We start from the raw sequence: 17,903 nt of genomic DNA on the forward strand, positions 1-17,903 counted from the left end.
TCCATGTTGCTCGGCTCAGTGCCTAGCCATTTTCAGTATGATTATTTAATGAGGTCATTGTTCAATAACTGTCAGTCTGTTTTGATTCAATAGAATAACATACTGGAATCTTGGCATTTTTTTCCCTAGAAAATTAATCCTTCTCAACTTGTCTGATGTTGGTTCTATTTCTCCAGGGTCAAGTTTTGTTGAAACTGTACCTGGTAAAGTTTGAGGGTAGGGAGTGGAGCAGTTTGTTTTATGAAATCTCAGCGTTGGCATGCATTAGCAGTGGGATGTGCCCCATTCTTTGATGACACACGGTTTTGTTAAGTGACAACTACTGGGCACTGTCAGCAGAAAGACTATATTTCTTCAACTGTCTTAATTATATTTTATTTGTCTCTATGAGTTTTAGAAATTAAAAAATAATTCTGTCTAAATATTGTCAATTCAAAAGAAATTTCAAAAGCAGGGAGATAAGATGTCTCCTGCTTTAAACCATTTTAAGATTTTTTTTTTCCTGATCTCCGAACAGTATGAGAAAGAGAAAGTGAAAAACTAGTTGACTAAAGCCAAAGAGGCTTGCTTCGTTTTGTTAAATCACTGTGAAGATTAAGATTGGTTGGCAACTTTTTAAAATTAAAAGTCAATTTAAAAATTTGTAACTTGAGAATTCTCTAGCATCTTGTGAGTAGGCCATCTAGGGTTGCTCAGGAACTGAGGCTGCATTTACAGATTATCCAGGTCCTTGCTTCTCTCCTCACTCCATCCCCACTGTGGGGGCTTATCTTTTGTCTGTCGCTTATTGTCTTCCTTCACTCTCTCCCTTCCTTCTTTTTCAATATTTATTGACCTCCCATTCCATGTCAGGAACTGTGCTGATCACTGGGAATGAAAACAAAAACAAAGGAAGATGCACTTGTGGCTCCCCAAAATCAGCATTGTGAGAGCACAGCATTCTGAGAAATGAACCTTTTGGGAGTGAGTGAAATGGTGGAGTGGGACTGGGAGGGTTAGGGAAGGTGTTTTGAGAAGGTGAAGTTTGGGTGAACCTTAAATAAGATAGAGTTCTTCCAGGAAACAAAGACAGGGAGGACATTCTAGAGATAGGGAATACCATATGAAAAAGCACATAGGGGAGAAAGAATCCCAGGAAAGATGGGCTTGTGTGATTGGAGCCTGGGGGCTTGTGGAGAAGAGGCAGGGGCGGTAGCGGGAAGCAGAGGCCAGATCCCGGGAGGCTTCCCTCAGTGTCATTTCTCCATCTTTCTGTGGATAGTGAATCAGGCAGCTGAAGCTCGGTTTTTCTGTGTTGTCACTTGTTAAGTTTAGCAGGATAGATTACAGCTAGGTTTATAACTACAGCTAAAGTAGGTACCGTCTTCCCCCATCACCCATACATTTTCTAGCCGGCTGTTACTCCTTGAGTATTTTAACCCTTTAAGTGTCCTTAGAGCCTTTAGGTCTCTTCAGTAGATAGTTTCCCTCATTTGGTATGCTAGACTTCTGGTCTGGTGATGCTCTGATCACCTTCTTAGGTCAGGTGCTCCAGGCACACCTGCGGCCATTGGCACAGATGTGAGGAGACTACTCAGGTATGTTGGGCCAGTTCAGCAAAAAGTCTGCTATCTTAGAAGAAAGATGATATAGAAAAATTGAAACCTTACTAAGGAGAAAGAATTCAAATCCATAGTGCTCTAAAACAGATATGCTTTGAACTCACCAACTTGCCAAGAAGTTCTTCCTCTTGCATGAGAAAATAAATTACATTTCTATTGCTCTCACGCACAAACCTCCTAATTGTTTATCATACAGAATTATCTACAGTCAATTTAGATGAAGTAGCAAAGAAAAGTTGAAGACTGATTTGTTAGTGAACAGGGTATAGTAAATCTCTACCAGACACACTAAATTTATAGGGAAGTTGGAGCTCACTGCTTGAAGTTCTTTTCTCAAATGTCATATACTAAGGATATCTTAATTCTTTTCTTCAGGTTCAATTAGCAGAATTTCTAGAAAATTTACAAGAAAAGTCCTTGAGGATTGAAGCCTTCGTTAGTGAGATAGAATCTTTTTTTAATACCATCGAGGTAAGTTACCATATCCCTTTTGCTTTAACCTGGTTTGTTCACGGCATCACAAGTAAATGATTCTGAGCTAAAAGGATCTGAATTGGGGTTTGTGTGTGCATGTATGTTTTGCCATTGTTGGTTTTGTTCCATTAAAAGTGAAGGTCATTAGAGTCTTCCCTCTGTGTGTAATCAGTGAGACCACTTTCTGTTTAAGGATAAATGACTTGCCCTTAAAAACGCATGTAACATTTATTGGGCACCTACTATGACAAAGCAAATGCTTTACGTGCTTTATCCAATTGAATCCTCACAATAACCGTATGAGATAGGTGTTATTATTATTGTTCCCATTTTGTAGATAAGAAATCGAGACTTAGAGTTATTACCCAAGGTCCTAGTAAGTTGACGGTAAGTTGAGAGCCAAGATTTGAACTCAGGTCTGCATTTTTACTTGCTCCACCATGCTGCCTTTCACTGGGTTAGCTCTGCACAAATGCTCTAAGTCTCTGCCCGGTGTCCCATGCCCAGGACAAATGAGTGTCTCTTATGGTATCACTGTCTTTGATGAGTTTGTACTGTCCTAGCTGCTGGCCTCTGCTCCCTCTGCAGTGAAAGGAGGGGTCGCAGTGCTCCATCCATATACAGAGATGGCCCAGGCATCCTCACTCGTCAATCAGGAGTGGTGGAGGGCCCCTGTGGAAGGCTGGTGCACGGTTTCCCTATCACTGGGGTGACTCCACATCTTATTTTGTTTGTGACACGTCTGCTTAACTCCTGTTGTAGGTCAAGTAACACCTGCTAGTTATTTTAGTGCCCCTCCCCCAAAGTGTCCCTTTTAGACAGTAAATTATGTGATCACCTTATCACTAGCCCTCTCGTGAGGACAGCCAGGCATCTGGGATTGTCCAGACGGGCAATAAAGTTTCTCCTACTGTGGTGGAAGCTGCCCCCTCCCTGGAGACCATTTATGAATGTAGCACCCTGTCCAATATCCTGGCTGCTCCCTCCCTGACACTGTGATTTAGTGGATCAGCAAAACTGGTGCTAAACCCTCTCCACTACCTGAAGGGCACGGATCTTCATTCCCTGTGATGCCATTTTCAAGTTTTATTATGTGGCAATGCAGGTGGGCAAGATTTCCATACAAATATGTTTTTTTGTGTGTTTCATTAACTAAATCCTTCTTGATAGTTCTCTTACAGTGAATTCTATTGCAAAGCTAACTATGGCAAAGGGGGTTGGTGGGTTGGAAATTTAGATTGTGCACATAATCTGTGATTCATTTATCAGGATGACAGGGATCAATTCTTTAAAAGGCTGGTGTTTCTCTTTGAAAAAAGACATACATTTCTTGTTTCATTCAGAAGTGTTTTCTTTTCTTTTTAAGGAAAACTGTAGTAAAAATGAGAAAAGGCTAGAGGAACAGAATGAGGAAATGATGAAGAAGGTTTTAGCACAGTATGATGAGAAAGCCCAGAGCTTTGAGGAAGTGAAGAAAAAGAAGATGGAGTTCCTGCATGACCAGATGGTCCACTTTCTGCAGAGCATGGACACTGCCAAGGACACCCTGGAGACCATTGTGAGAGAAGCAGAGGAGCTCGACGAGACCGTTTTCCTGGCTGTAAGCACCAATTCAAACCAGTCCGAACACCTTACACCCACTCTGGCCCAAGTCTATTTTTAAAAATTCATCTTTCAATATTCCCTAAGATCATTTCTATCTCTGTGGGGAGTTTATATACTTCTGACATTTAAAAATTATTAGGGGGGCTAGCCCAGTGGCGTGGTGGTTAAGTTTGTGTGCTCTGCTTTGGTGGCGCAGGGTTCGTGGGTTTGGATCCCAGGCGTAGACCTACACACTGCTCATCAAGCCATGCTGTGGTGGCGTCCCACATATAAAATGGAGGAAGATTGGCACAGACGTTAGCTCAGGGCCAATCTTCCTCAGGAAAAAAAAAAAATTATTAGGGCATGCCTGATGCCTGTGGAAAAGGCCCAGCAAATCTTAACACCCAGATCCAGCTGAAGGATACAGGGAAGTCAAGCCACAGCATTGTCTGTCCATTCTGTCACAATGGATTGGGCCCCTTCTCAGAGAGAGAGAATGCAGCCTGAAAACCTTATTCATGCCCTGCTTTCCCTTTGGGTGCCAGCTTGATCTTCCAGTGCCAGGCATCCTCACTTGGTCCCTGGGCCTGTCCTCTCCATTCCCACTCCCTAATCTGAAGTGACCTCTCATAGGGACCATTCCCTCTGAGCCTCACCAAGTGGCTGACAGTAACATTTTGGTACACTTTCAGCACGCAGAAGGATGACATGATGTGATACCTCTCTCAGGTACCATGTTGACGTTTTTACAAGAGTCTTCCTAGGGACCAGATTCCTTAATTCTAATGAGTGGACTGTGGTTCCCTGGGGGTGCTCCTCAAATTGCAGCACAGGCAGCCCTTGGCTTTCTTAATTCCCTCGAATGTTCAGTAAGATATTGGTTCTCCATGGAGCCAGGATTAACCAGGGGTAATGGAGATGTTTTCCCTGGGGACAGTCCCAAACCTAATTGTCAAACTGGAGGAAAGCACCATCTTATGATGAGTGGGGCCTCCCTTTCAAAGCTCCCCAGTCCTCCCAGCCCTCTAGTAAAGTTTGGAGATGGAGCAAGGCAAAATGGGGAAATATTAGGTTTTTGGTTTGCCTTTTGGGACACCTCCAGCCAGGAAAATTTGGGTGAAGTGGACGTGGCCTCCTCAAAGGAGAATGAAAATCATTCAGCTGCTTTATGTTTAATTAAGGCAAAGCTTTAATATTTTAAAATTAGGCACCTCTTATGAAGCATGACATGAGTAAAGTGCTTTGTGTTCCCTAAGAACTTGACCTTTGTTTAATAATCATATTTCTTCTCTCTAGAAGAACAAATTGTAAAAAAGAAAGCATTTTTTTTCTGCTTATAAAAGTAATATGTATCCATTTTGGAAAATTTGGAAAAAATTAGAAAAGCAAAGAGAAGGTATCACCCAGAGATAACTAGTGATTATATTTTTGGTATATATCCCACATTGAACAAATATAAGTCATTTTTCTTGCTTTGGAGTATTCTATTCTGGAAGCTAAGCCATTTGTTAATGAATAGAGAGAAGCAAAGCATAAGCAACTCATTGCCAGCTTTGCTGATTACAGAGAGTAGAGCAGAACTGGAAACTAAAGCCCCCTCCATCCCTGCCCAGAGCCCCCCACCCCCTCCGCCTTCTGAACACTAATTTCCTTCCTGCCCTGGCTGAAGCACCCAAGAGCAACAGCCTCAGGGGAATCTGAGGAGTCGTGATGTAGAGCATGCATAATCTTAACACTCTAGGTTGGTTTTTCTTTTTGTTGTTAATTAGTTCTCTCTCTCTCTCTCTTTCTTTTTTTCATCCTTCCTTAAGTCGTTTGAGGAAATCAATGAAAGGTATATAAAACATGGCACAATGTAGTGGCGACTGAGAGTAGCATGACTGTATGCTTTATTTTTAATATTTTGATGCTTTATAGAAAATGAGCTGCCAATTAAAAAATACATACATTTAGTGAGCTACTGGATTTTCACTTTTAGACACAGTGCTTTTAAAAGCTAAATGACAGCTTTGAAAAAAATTGCATGTGCTTTAGTTAAATAACAATTATCATAATGTAGATTTTTAACTGCTTCCTTGAGATGTACTCTGTATTTTCAACCTAATCTAGACCATCTTTCCTGTCATTGCAGACAGAACATTTTATAGATACTTAGACTTATTAGTTAAATATGAGTATTTGAAAGAATCATTCATATCTACCTTGAGTAATTTTATGACTTACATAATCTTAATGAAGTTTTCTCTTCAAAGATAGGTGTATATTTATCTTCTCTTTCTGCTCAGCTAACCTAAATGAATCTTCCTCTTTTGCTTTTGTTTTGTTTTTGTTGTTGTTTTTAACACTCAGTCTAAGAGAAATTCTTCATTCATTTGAAAGGCAAAGCACTCAACAAGAAATTAGGAAATGTTGGGGCCGGCCCCGTGGCTTAGCAGTTGAGTGTGCGCGCTCCACTACTGGTGGCCTGGGTTTGGATCCTGGGCGCGCACTGACCCAACGCTTGTCGGGCCATGCTGAGGTGGCGTCCCACATACAGCAACTAGAAGGATGTGCAACTATGACGTACAACTATCTACTGGGGCTTTGGGGAAAAAATAGGAGGAGGATTGGCAATAGATGTTAGCTCAGAGCAGGTCTTCCTCAGCAAAAAGAGGAGGATTGGCATGGATGTTAACTCAGGGCTGATCTTCCTCACACACACACACACAAAAAGAAATTAGGAAATGTTGTCTATAAAAACACACAAGTCAGATCTATGTTTATCTTTTGGAGCATCTGGTATTGAAATGCTCATACTGATCTGACACATTTTCCCATAGCAAGACCTGAGGTCTTTCCTACTGGTTGAGCTTAATGTTTTTATTGTTTTTACCCCTTTGCTGTAAATTTCTAAAATTGTAAATATTATCTACAGTTTACTTCATTGCCAAATTGTGAAATAGCATAAAGTAAAATAAAAAATTTGTGATATATGAAAATATAGAAAAATAGGTTTATATTAGAAACTTGATTTTTTTAATAATGAAAACTGCACAGATGAATCCTGTTTACCTTAAAAATCTATTCAACAGAATATTGCCAATAAGTTTTAAGAAAATAATTTGTATATTAATCTTGGCATTAATTAATAAGGGTTTTATTACAGTGGCTCTGTTATAAATAGAATTACCCAGGGAGCTTTAACAAATGCTGATGCCTGAATCTTACCTCGAGATTCTGGTGTAACTGACCCGGGGTGTGGCCTGGGCATTTTTGAAGCTTCCTGGTGATTTTAATGTGCAGCCAGGATTGAGAACCTCTGGTTTATAACAATCTGTCCTCTGGCCCAGTGGTTCCCCAAACTGGCTGTGCCTGAATTACCTGTGCAGTTTGTTCAACCAGAGCTCCTGGAGCCCTACCCCAGATCCACTACATGTGAGTCCAGAGTGGGACGAGGTATCTGCACGTGTACCAATTCACGCAGGAGGCTGAGGTGCACCAGGTGGGTCTGGAAACTGATATCTAGGGCTTGCTCCCAAGTTTCCTCTATTTTTGAAAATTATACATTCTTCTAAATATTATTGTTATTTATTTTTATCCCAAAGTATATGGATTTATTGTGCCATTCCATATACACTGGACAGTGTAGATGCATATTTGCTTATTTATATTTCATTCACTCATGGAAGATACTGATTGGCAGGAAAATTTGGTGAATGAAAATTTGCAGATGCTTTTACCTTAAAAAATGCTTATAGTACATTTTTACCTTTCTAAATGTTAGAATATTAACTTGCTAATATGAACTGACATCTATTTAATTCCAAATAACCATTTCTTTGGTTTCGTGCTTGAACTTGTTTCATCTTGTGTGTCATTTTAATTAATTTTGATTTCTTTGTCCAGTTGACGATGAATTAATCTTTGTTAAAGCTGCATGTCACCAAAAGGAGCATACACTTGGAATAATCATTATTTTTTTGTAAAGAAAAAAGACAACAAAATTCAGGATTTGGTGAGGAAATATGAGCAATTAAAAAAGCCCTGTTAAACGTGCACACGTGTGCACATACACGATAAAGCTTGACTGTTTCACTAAAAAGAAGCCTTTCATGTCCCCAAGACAACTTCTGCCTCAAAGTCTCAGTGTTATTGGTGTTCTTCTATGAGAAGTGCTAATTATCTAGTTTTTTTACCTTGCTGCTGCTTCTCCCTCCCTTAATATTATCCCTCTAAAGGCAGTGCTTGTATATTAAAGGATTTTTCTTGACACTGAAAATGCTTAAATTAAGGAATGCTGTCAAGCATATTTAGCCTCAAAATTTGCATATTTTGAAAAATACATTGGCTTAGAAAATGCTGTTCTGTTAAGAAGATGCATTTTTTTTCTCTGTTTGGCTCTTTTGTGTTATAATAATGAAAAGAAAAAAAGAGTCACAACCATTGTAGGACCTGCTCATGAAAAGATGTCTGCTTGCCCTTTCATTTACTGACATGAAAATTGGACAGGTCAGTGTATGAGGGAAAAAAACATTACACTTGTGGTGTCTACAACCAGAGCTTTTGCGCTACAAAAAGTCCTCCATTTAGTCCGCGACGTTTATTGAGAGGGTTTAGTATAAGCACTGGGCACCATTGTTTGTTGATTCTGAATCTGTCTTTCCACCCTCTGCAGCCCCAAAGCTTTAATTCAGGCTCATGCTGTCTTCCTTCACCCAGAGTGTTGTGAGGTCCTCCCAGCTGACCTCACCACCTCTCTATTTATTTGCTCTGATCCTTCCTCAGACTCATGCCAGGGTATCCTTCTAAACTTCCCTTGTGTGGCTCTCCCTGCCTTAAGGGATTAAATAGAAACTCTTGGTGGATATGAAAGGCTCGTCACAGTCAAGGCATAAACCCCCCTTTCTATTTCATCTCTGTCTCCATTTCCCAGTTCTTGAGGTAGCCCATGGGCCCCCCTGGACCTTGAATGTGCCATTATCTTCCCCAACTCCATGCCTTTATTCATGCTGTTCTTCTGTCTGCAACACCCTTACTCTCTTTTTCTGTCTGGGAAACTCCTACTCCTTCTTTAAGACTTAGCCAGGGGCCGGCCCCATGGCTTAGCGGTTAAGTGCGCGCGCTCCGCTATTGGTAGCCCAGGTTGGGATCCCAGGTGCGCACCGACGCACCGCTTCTCCAGCCATGCTGAGGCCGCGTCCCACATACAGCAACTAGAAGGATGTGCAGCTATGACATACAACTATCTACTGGGGCTTTGGGGAGGGGAAAAAACAAAGACTCAGCCAAATGTCACCTTCTCTTTGAAGCCTCTACTGCAACCATCTCTCCTGAATCAGATGATAGTGAATTTGATTATTGCTAACACTAGTCAGCATAGTGGGCACTTTTTAAATATTTCAGTTCTATTTTATAATCTTTTTCCCTCACATTGATAAAAAATTTACCAGACTTCAGATCCTGATATTCTCACCCAAATGAACTTTGTCCTCTATTCAATCAAAATATATTTATTAAATGCCTCTTATGTGCCAAGTAACACATTACAGCACAGTAGTGAACAAAACAAAGTCCTTTCCTCATGTAGATTATATTCTGGGGAAGTAGAAGGACAAAAACAAATAGGTCGTTGTACGTTTGAGGAAGTTAAATGCAGCAGAGTGAGGGTGGCAAGGATGGGCAGTGCTGTGGGGGTAGATCACTCCGGGCTGGCCTCTCGGAGGAGTGGACATGTGGACAGAGATCTAATTTAAGTGAGGAAGGAGCCATGCAAGTATCTAGGAGAAGCAAGTTCCAACAGCAAGTGCAAAGGCTTAGTGGTGGGTCTGTGCGGCCCAAACCCAAAAGTCAGTGATAATGAAGCCAATGGAGTTCCTCGAAGCTGGCTTCATTGCTGGAGGATCATTCCGGCCCCTCGTGAGCAAAAGTAGAGCTCCTAACCAAATGTTAGGCCCCTCCTGCTAAAGATACATGCTTTTGCAATCTCTCCTTCCCCTTTACCCTCTTCTGAATCAGTCTTTTTTAAAAGATTTCACCTGGATACAAACACTGAGTTAGTACTTGTCAGCATCCCTCCTCAGAGGGTCTTGAGTATATAAAAGCTATTAATTTATAAACTGTGGCTGGTGGAGTCTTTTAAGAATGCCCCATCATTCTTAATCCTCCTTCACTCATCCACATCCCCAGTACTCACAACAGTGCCTGGCACATAGAAGGTGAACATATTTTTTGAAAGACGATGACTAGAAGCATAATAGTGAGGGTTGAGAGCAGCACGGATGTCATACAGTGTGTGAATTTCCAGACTGGCTCTGAACCTTTATATCTCTAGGAAATAAATAAAAATAATCTTTAAAATGTAGACATTTTTAAGATTAACTTTATAGATGCAAAATTAAGATGGAATCTATTCAGATTTGAGGATACAGGAATGGAATTTCTAACATTACCAGTTGCACCAAACAATCCTAAGAATAAATAGATTTTAGGCGTATATTTCTAGACTTTGAAACAGTTTAAATCCTTTTTGGAGACAATGCCTTACAAAAACCACCACCACCACCAACACCTTCATTTTGAACAATTGTTTTTAGCTTTCATTCTGTATGTTAATAATTTCTTGACTTAAAACTTAGGAATGTTTTCCCCCGATAGGTTGCTTTCTGCGATGGAGAGCACGGCCTCTTTAGAGAAAATGCCTGCTGCCTTCTCACTTTTTGAACATTATGATGACAGCTCAGCAAGAAGTGACCAGATGTTAAAACAAGTGGCTGGTAGGAATTTTCATATGTTAATTACCTTGATGAAATGTATTGGTTTTTCCTTGTTTGTTTTGAAAGTATTTGAACATAAGGAAATATAACTGGGAAAAGAAAAAGAAAAATCTTAGTTGTAAAGATTTAAAGCTAGATTCTGAAATAGAGCGTGAGACTAGCGTACCATTTCAGTTACAAACTGTGTTTCCATTTGAAGCTTCATGACAGAGCTGGTATACTGAGGAGATGGGAGGAAGTAGCCATGGAACCAAGCGGTCTCCTCCTTCTTTTTCCTTTTAATATAGGATTTCTCTCCCTCTCTTCTAGAGATTATTTGCTCATGCCAGCAGCCAGGTATAGAGGAAAAAATAAATAAGATATTTTCCTATGTGTTGAATAGATTTTTCCTTAAGAGTGGTTTCCCCCTCTTCAACTGAGTTCTTTTTCCTTTTTTCAAACTAAACAGATTAGCTCAGAGAACTAACAGCTCAGCATCATGCTCTGTAGCCAGGAGCCTCCCACTCAGCTGTCAGAAGCATCCTGCCGGCTCTTCAAAATATTTTTTAATGTGCTATTTTAACAAACAAGACAATGAAACTCATTTAGATTTCTCAAAGCTGCTGTGTTTCAGTGAAGTTACCAGGTTTCACTTACTGTAAAATGTACTCAGATGTCCTTCTTAAAAGATGCTGTGTTCTTTCAAAGCCACCTTAAAGATGACTGCTGTTTTTAAATTGACAATTAACTTTCATTTCTGTATGAAGAGTTTTAGTTTAGTACATAGTGAAAGGGTACTGTGCCTTTAAAAAGACCAAAAAAACCCCCGCCTACCCTATATAAAGTGAAAGATTCAATCATTTATCCTAATGGATTTTCTCTGGAAATGTCTCAAAACAAAAGGGTGTTTTCTTGTAACGTCTTTAAGAGGTATTTAAATAGGGCAGTGATTGCAAAGTAAGATATTTTGATTAACAGAGTAGATCTTTAGCTTTTAAGGGATTCGTTATATGCTGTTCATTTAGTAGGATATTCTTTTGAATATCTGACGGGCAGTGAGAGGCCATTTTACATATTTTAGAGGTCGCAGAGTTAAATCGTCACAAGTGTTAAGGCATTCACTCAGAAATAGTGCGCGCGGCAGTCCCAGTCGTTCCAAGCTGTTTATGGAGAGACTGATCTTTGAGCTATAAATGCTGCTTGTCGCGCATGGGTCTCACAGAATCGGAGCCCAGGGTGTTGACTTGATGCTAACTAGCTTTTGTTCATTTTATGACCAATGACATCTCTCAGATATGAAGTCCTCACCTGGTCCCTGAAAAGTTAATCTGATCACTGCCTAAACTAAGAGATATAATGTAGAAAGGATGTGACTTTTCCAATGAGACACAGAGCAGCCCCTAACATTTCTTCCATACTTACATGATGCCTGGCACTGTTAAGCCCTCCTATCATCTAATTTCGCAATAACCCTAGGAGGTTGGTTTTATTGTTATTCCGATTTGACAGGGGAGGAAATACAGGGAAAAGAAAAATGTCTCTCACGTTGTCCTAAATTCACAGGAATTTGGGAGGAGGAGGTGGTGGAGGAGTTTGGTTTCAGAGTCTTTGCACTTGAACCTGCTCTACACCAAGGAGGCGAGTTCATTGCTGTGAAAGGAGGGATCACCATAGATTAGTGACATCCAAGGTTTCCTTGGCTCTGGCTCCTGGGGACCTTTTCTTTTTTTAATTGTGGTAAAATACACATAACATAGAAATTACTGTCATAACCTCTTTGAAGTTTACGGTTTGGTGGCATTAAATACATTCACGTCATTGTACAGCTGTCACCACTATCCATCTCCAGACTTCTTTTCATCTTGCAAAACTGAAACTCTGTACCTATTAAGCAATAACTCCCCATTTCCCCTTCCCCCCAACCCCTGGCAACCACCATTCTATTTTCTGTCTCTATGAATTTGACTATTCTGGGTACCTCATATAAGTGGAATCATACAGTTTTTGTCTTTTTGTGACTGGCTTATTTCACTTAGCATAATGTTCTCTAGAATCACCCACGTTGTAGCATGTGTCAGAATTCCCTTCCTTTTTAAGGCTGAATAATATTCCATTGTATGTTTATACTGCGTTTTGCTTATCCATTTACCCGTCGATGTACACTTGGGTTGCTTCCACCTTTTGGCTATTGTGAATAATGCTGCTTTTCTGGGGGGAATCTGTATCTGGGCTGCACAGATCCTGAAGTCCAAGTTGATCTAATGCTTATCTCCCCATGTGGGAGCATTTTTATGGGCATACTTTGTGGGAACACTCCATCAGACAGAGGGAATCCGTGGGGCGATTCCTCTGCCCAATTCTTTAGCCTCTGGCAAAGAAGGCTGAAAATCCCATTTTGTATTTTTTGGCATTACTTCTATTCAAGTTTATTACTACAGAAGTGTAAACAGAGTTGCTAACATATAAAATCTGGGTCTCTGATGTTCTTCTGCCACACAGGAATTGTAAATTCAGCCATTGTTATTAGATTACATCTATGGAATATTCTTATTTCCTTTTTAACTTTAGAATACTTTGAAAAGTAAAAATGTTTCCTATTTTTGAAAAAAGATGTTCTAACTTTAATGTTTCTTAGGGAAAGAGTACATTAGGCATAAAATTTTTCGTAGCCTACATGCTTTACTTAATTCCCTATAATTGCTTCTTCCTTAAAATTGCTTCTTTCTTAAAGTTGATTCTGAGGGGTCAATTATTATTACTATTATTTTTTGGTGAGGAAGATTAGCCCTAAGCTAACGTCTGTTGCCAGTCCTCTTCTCTTTTTTTTGCTGAGGAAGGTTGGCCCTGGGCTAACATCCACGCCCATCTTCCTCTACTTTATATGTGGGACACCTGCCACAGCATGGCTGGATAAGTGGTACATAGGTCCATGCCCAGGATCCGAAACTGTGAACCCTGGACCACCAAAGCGGAGCACGTGGACTTAACCACTATGCCACTGGGCTGGCCCCTCAATTATTGATTTTTAAGTTTGTTAAGTTATCTGAGACAGAGAGATTTTCGAAAAGATGCTACCATTTTTAAAAAGCAGATATAGCTCAATGTATAATTCATAGAAAAAAGGGGAGCATTTTCATCGTTCATGCCTCAAGGAGTTCTCCAACACTGCTTCAAAGACGACTGACTATAGCTGAAGCATTCTGCTTGGCTCTTTGACAAACCTGGGCAACATGAAAATTTACTGAACTACATTTGTCTGGATGGACTCCTTTAGAATGTGAGCCTGATTTCCTGCTGGGAAGACAAACAGAAAAGTCAGAGATAGCGGAAGGGTCTCTGAACCATTATCAGCCCTTGGGGAGATGGTCTGACAGGCAGGCCTCCTGCCTCACCATGCAGCCTGCTCCCCTCTGCGATTCACCAGGTGCTGGATCCCTAGTTCAGCTCCTGTCTTCAGGGTCTTCCTGCTTCTCCTCTCTGTTTTCTGTGCTCCTGCCAATGCCGTTTTGCCTTCTGAACGTTAACACTGGTTATGTGGCAGGCACATAATACAGATTATCTTGCTTCTAACAACAACCCTGGGAGGAAATGGTTTTATTGTTGTTGTTTTCCCATTTTAAAGATGAGGAAAGTGAGGCTAAGATAACACAACTCATAAGTGGGGGATCTGGCATTTGACCTTAAGCCAGCATCTCTGCTCTGAAGCCCGTGAACTTGACCACTCCATTATCTTGCTTTTCATTTTTCATCCCTGTGTATTTCCTTAGCTCATTATCTCTTTGTTAAATCTTTTTAATATGTCTCTTTTTGTTCTGTTCTTTAGATACATTTATTTTTTTCTTATTTTTACCTTCTTCTTGGACTAACCTTTGTTTTCTTTTCCTTCAGTGTTGACTTTTAATAAAGGAATCTCAGAAAATTTGGCCAATATTATTTCAGTAAGCTTATTTCTCAGGAAATTGTTGACTGGGGGAAAAAACCCATAAAAATAAATTTAAAAGCATAACATCTTTTCAACTATGGGAATAACCTTTTCCTCTAATTTGTAAAATATGTTCAATGCTTTTGTATCTCAAAAATTTTGGAGGAGAATTGCATAGGAGTTTGATTTATGGTGTTGTATATACCATTAACATTCAATATGAATAAGTATAAACTTTTAAAATCTCTAGTTAAACACTTGAGAATATTGTCTTTAAAATTTAGAACAGAAGAATTATACTGGATATCTAAACTTTATATTTGAATCAGTTAATAGGGTACTTTTCCCCCATGTAATTTTTACATTTTGTTTAATTTTTAAAAAAATTTATAGGTATAGTCATGTTGGAAAGAGGAAATGGGATAGTAGTTTCAGAAAGTGTATTTTGATATTTTATTCATGCCAGTCTTTTTCAGCCTTGATGATATAGCAACTATAGCTTAAAAAGGTTTCCTTTGTCTCTATTGTGAATATAGACTCCATGTAGAAGAATATAGCACTGGTTATCTAGCAAAGCATACTCAAGTTTTTGTTTTGAAGGAAAACCAAATCATTTGATGCATCCTCTAACCTGTGTAAGTTTATTGCTCTAAATATAGAACTATGGAAGAATATTACCAAGGGATCCATTTTTGTTTATGTCTGTGTGTATTATATGTGCACATACACAAATGCATAGAAACATTTTGGAGGGATACACACTCAACTGTAACAGTGGTTGCCTCCAAGGAATATCCTTGGGGTTGGGGGCTGTTGGAAACAGGAGAGCCCTCCCACATTTACTCCATGTATTTCTGTATTGTTTGAAGTTTTTTTCAATAAGCATAGGTGACTTTTGCATAAAGAAAAAATCAATTGATAAAAACACCTTTAGTTATAATAATTCTTGCTTATATTCCAGTGCCACAGCCTCCTAGATTAGAACCTCAGGAACCAAATTCTGCCACCAGCACAACGATTGCAGTTTATTGGAGCATGAACAAGGAAGATGTCGTTGACTCATTCCAGGTTTACTGCATGGAGGAGCCACAGGGTGACCAAGAAGTAAATGGTAGGATTGCTAACACAAACACAGATGCATGTGTACATTTCTGCATCTTCACGTGAAATATTTAAACGTACACATATTGTGACTCTTTCCACAAAGCATTTATAGCCACTTATAAAAACAACAACAGCAAACCAACAACCATATAATGAAATAACGGATAAGCAAAATTTGGATGTGAGGATCACGGAAAACAAAAATGCATAAATATCAACATAATGGTCAACATGAATACTGTAATTGAGATTCAGATTTGGCTTTGAGCTCTCAGGATAACAGAAGCAATTAAGTGATTCTCGTTTTCAGGAAAGAGATAACATAACAGAGTTTCAGGGAGAACAAAGTTTCAATCAGTACTGAGGTCTAAAATACAAGTGTAGTGTGTGCTACTTTGTAGAGGAGAAATGAGCTGTGTATACAGGACAGTGTCCTCCACCATAATTTTAATGCAAATGCAGCTTTGCATGTTATGGTTGGCATTTTCTCAGATCTGCCTTTGATAAAAGCTACAAACAAGCTGTAAAGGTTAATTCAGAGTTCACATTTCTCAAGGCGTGGGCCTAGATATGGTGTAGTCTTCTGGTGTCCCAAATCAATGCACAGATAGAGGGGAAAGTGCTTAGTGGAGTGAATGGACGGCACGTCTTAGAGTTGAGCCTCTAAATATGTCTCTGTTCAGTAGGACTTCTAATGAGACCTAGAAGCCAGGCAGTCTGAGGTTGTACTTCCTGATGCATCAGAGCTGGGAGTGCTGGCATTCTGTGTTGCTGGTTGAAGACAGACTCATGTATTTTGGAAATCAGATGAGCAGATGGCAGGATTGACATGCCACAGGAGCCAATTTGTAATAAGAAATGAATTATACTATATTTCACTGTTACTGATATTTAAGTCTTCTGAGATGTCATGTGATACTTAAACTAGAAAAAAGTAAAAAAAAGCAACCATAGACATAGTGTAAAGCTGGCCACATTTGTCTATAAGAACTCCTGTTTTATTGGGGACCTCTTACCATATACCTGTGACAACACTTCACACCACACTTTATCTCCCTGTATATCCACTTATACCGTGGAACTTCATGGCTCTCAAGCCTCCTCTTAACAACTATTTATTGCCTGGATTACTTTTTTTAAGGGCTTCACCTCCCCACCATCCCCCAAACACTTGCCTGTCCTGTGTCTCATTCATTCAATGCCTTGAACTCTGCTGATGCCAGTTAGCTAATCCGATGATCTATACTGTGATACCGTGCTGCGTGTGAGAGGTCTCCAGTCACACATGTTATGTGCTTTGTTAAAAGAAGTACCGGGGTATCAGGATTTAGCCTAAAAGTCTGATTCCATTGAAAACTGCAGTCACGGTTTCTAGGCTATAGGGGAAATGTTTTTCAATGTAAAGTCCTTATGACATTATTTAAACCAAATTTTCTATCGGGAAAGTATAGCTCATTGGGAAAAAGAGATGCAATTGAGGAAACCTGCTGAGTTGAAGAGCTCCTAAATTTCCTTTGCAAGGAAACAATCTGGGTTTCTTAACTGGAGGAGTTTTGAAGATGTGACATTCAAGAGTAATAAGGGAGGATAACTGAAATTACCATAGGGTAATTTAAAAAAGAAAATCGTTCTTTTTTAAAGGAGAGAAAATCTCAGTAAGAAAAATCAGATTGGCCCAAAGGGGCAGATGTTGAGAATGGTATTGAGTACTGTTTACTACTAAAATACTGAAAGTAAAATAAGAAATTTAAGGAAATGTTTTGATTGAACAAAGTTACTTCTTAGAATAGTTTATGACCTATCAAAGTTATTTATTTATTTATTTTTTTGTGAAGAAGATCAGCCCTGAGCTAACATCCACACCAATCCTCCTCTTTTTGCTGAGGAAGACTGGCCCTGGGCTAACATCTGTGCCCATCTTCCTCCACTTTATATGGGACGCCGCCACAGCATGGCCTGACAAGCAGTGCATCCGTGCGTGCCTGGGATCCGAACCCGGGCCGCCAGCAGCAGAGCATACGCACTTAACTGCTACCGCACAGGGCTGGCCCCTCTATCAAAGTTATTTAAGTATTTCTATAAATTGTCGAAATCTCTAGTTGAAAGAATTCTGGAATTCATGAGAAGGAACCAGGATTTGAAACTTTGAAAATCATACTGAGTAACAAAATGGTTTACTAATCTGTAAAGATGCTTTATAACATCGTAAGGTTAGAAAGCATGGAGTTGTCCTTATTTTATTATATACTCTCCTGAAATATTGGCATTGCTTCTTAAGAATTTTCTTGAGAATGTATTACTGAGATTTAAGCTAACATAAACTCTATGCAATTTTAGTATTTGCTATTGAAATGTTACTTTATTTGTGGTATATGAAGGTCAGAATCTTCCTAATATGCTATTAATTTTTTTTTTAATTAATTTATTTATTTTTCCCCCAAAGCCCCAGTAGATAGTTGTATGTCATAGCTGCACATCCTTCTA

The 17,903-nt window shown here is 39.5% G+C and overlaps 1 protein-coding gene across 1 annotated transcript in view; it reads left to right on the forward strand.

The window, feature by feature from the left end:
• The window catches only part of CMYA5 (cardiomyopathy associated 5), an 87,918-nt gene that overhangs the window by 46,736 nt on the left and 23,279 nt on the right, over positions 1-17,903 (forward strand). The window contains exons 3-7 of the mRNA XM_058568853.1: positions 1,977-2,072; positions 3,442-3,675; positions 5,474-5,496; positions 10,296-10,414; positions 15,277-15,426. Of these exons, the coding sequence (XP_058424836.1) occupies positions 1,977-2,072; positions 3,442-3,675; positions 5,474-5,496; positions 10,296-10,414; positions 15,277-15,426 (622 nt within the window). The remainder of the gene's footprint in view (positions 1-1,976; positions 2,073-3,441; positions 3,676-5,473; positions 5,497-10,295; positions 10,415-15,276; positions 15,427-17,903) is intronic.

Source organism: Diceros bicornis, chromosome 1 (assembly GCF_020826845.1).
Source record: "Diceros bicornis minor isolate mBicDic1 chromosome 1, mDicBic1.mat.cur, whole genome shotgun sequence".
Lineage (NCBI taxonomy): Eukaryota > Metazoa > Chordata > Mammalia > Perissodactyla > Rhinocerotidae > Diceros > Diceros bicornis.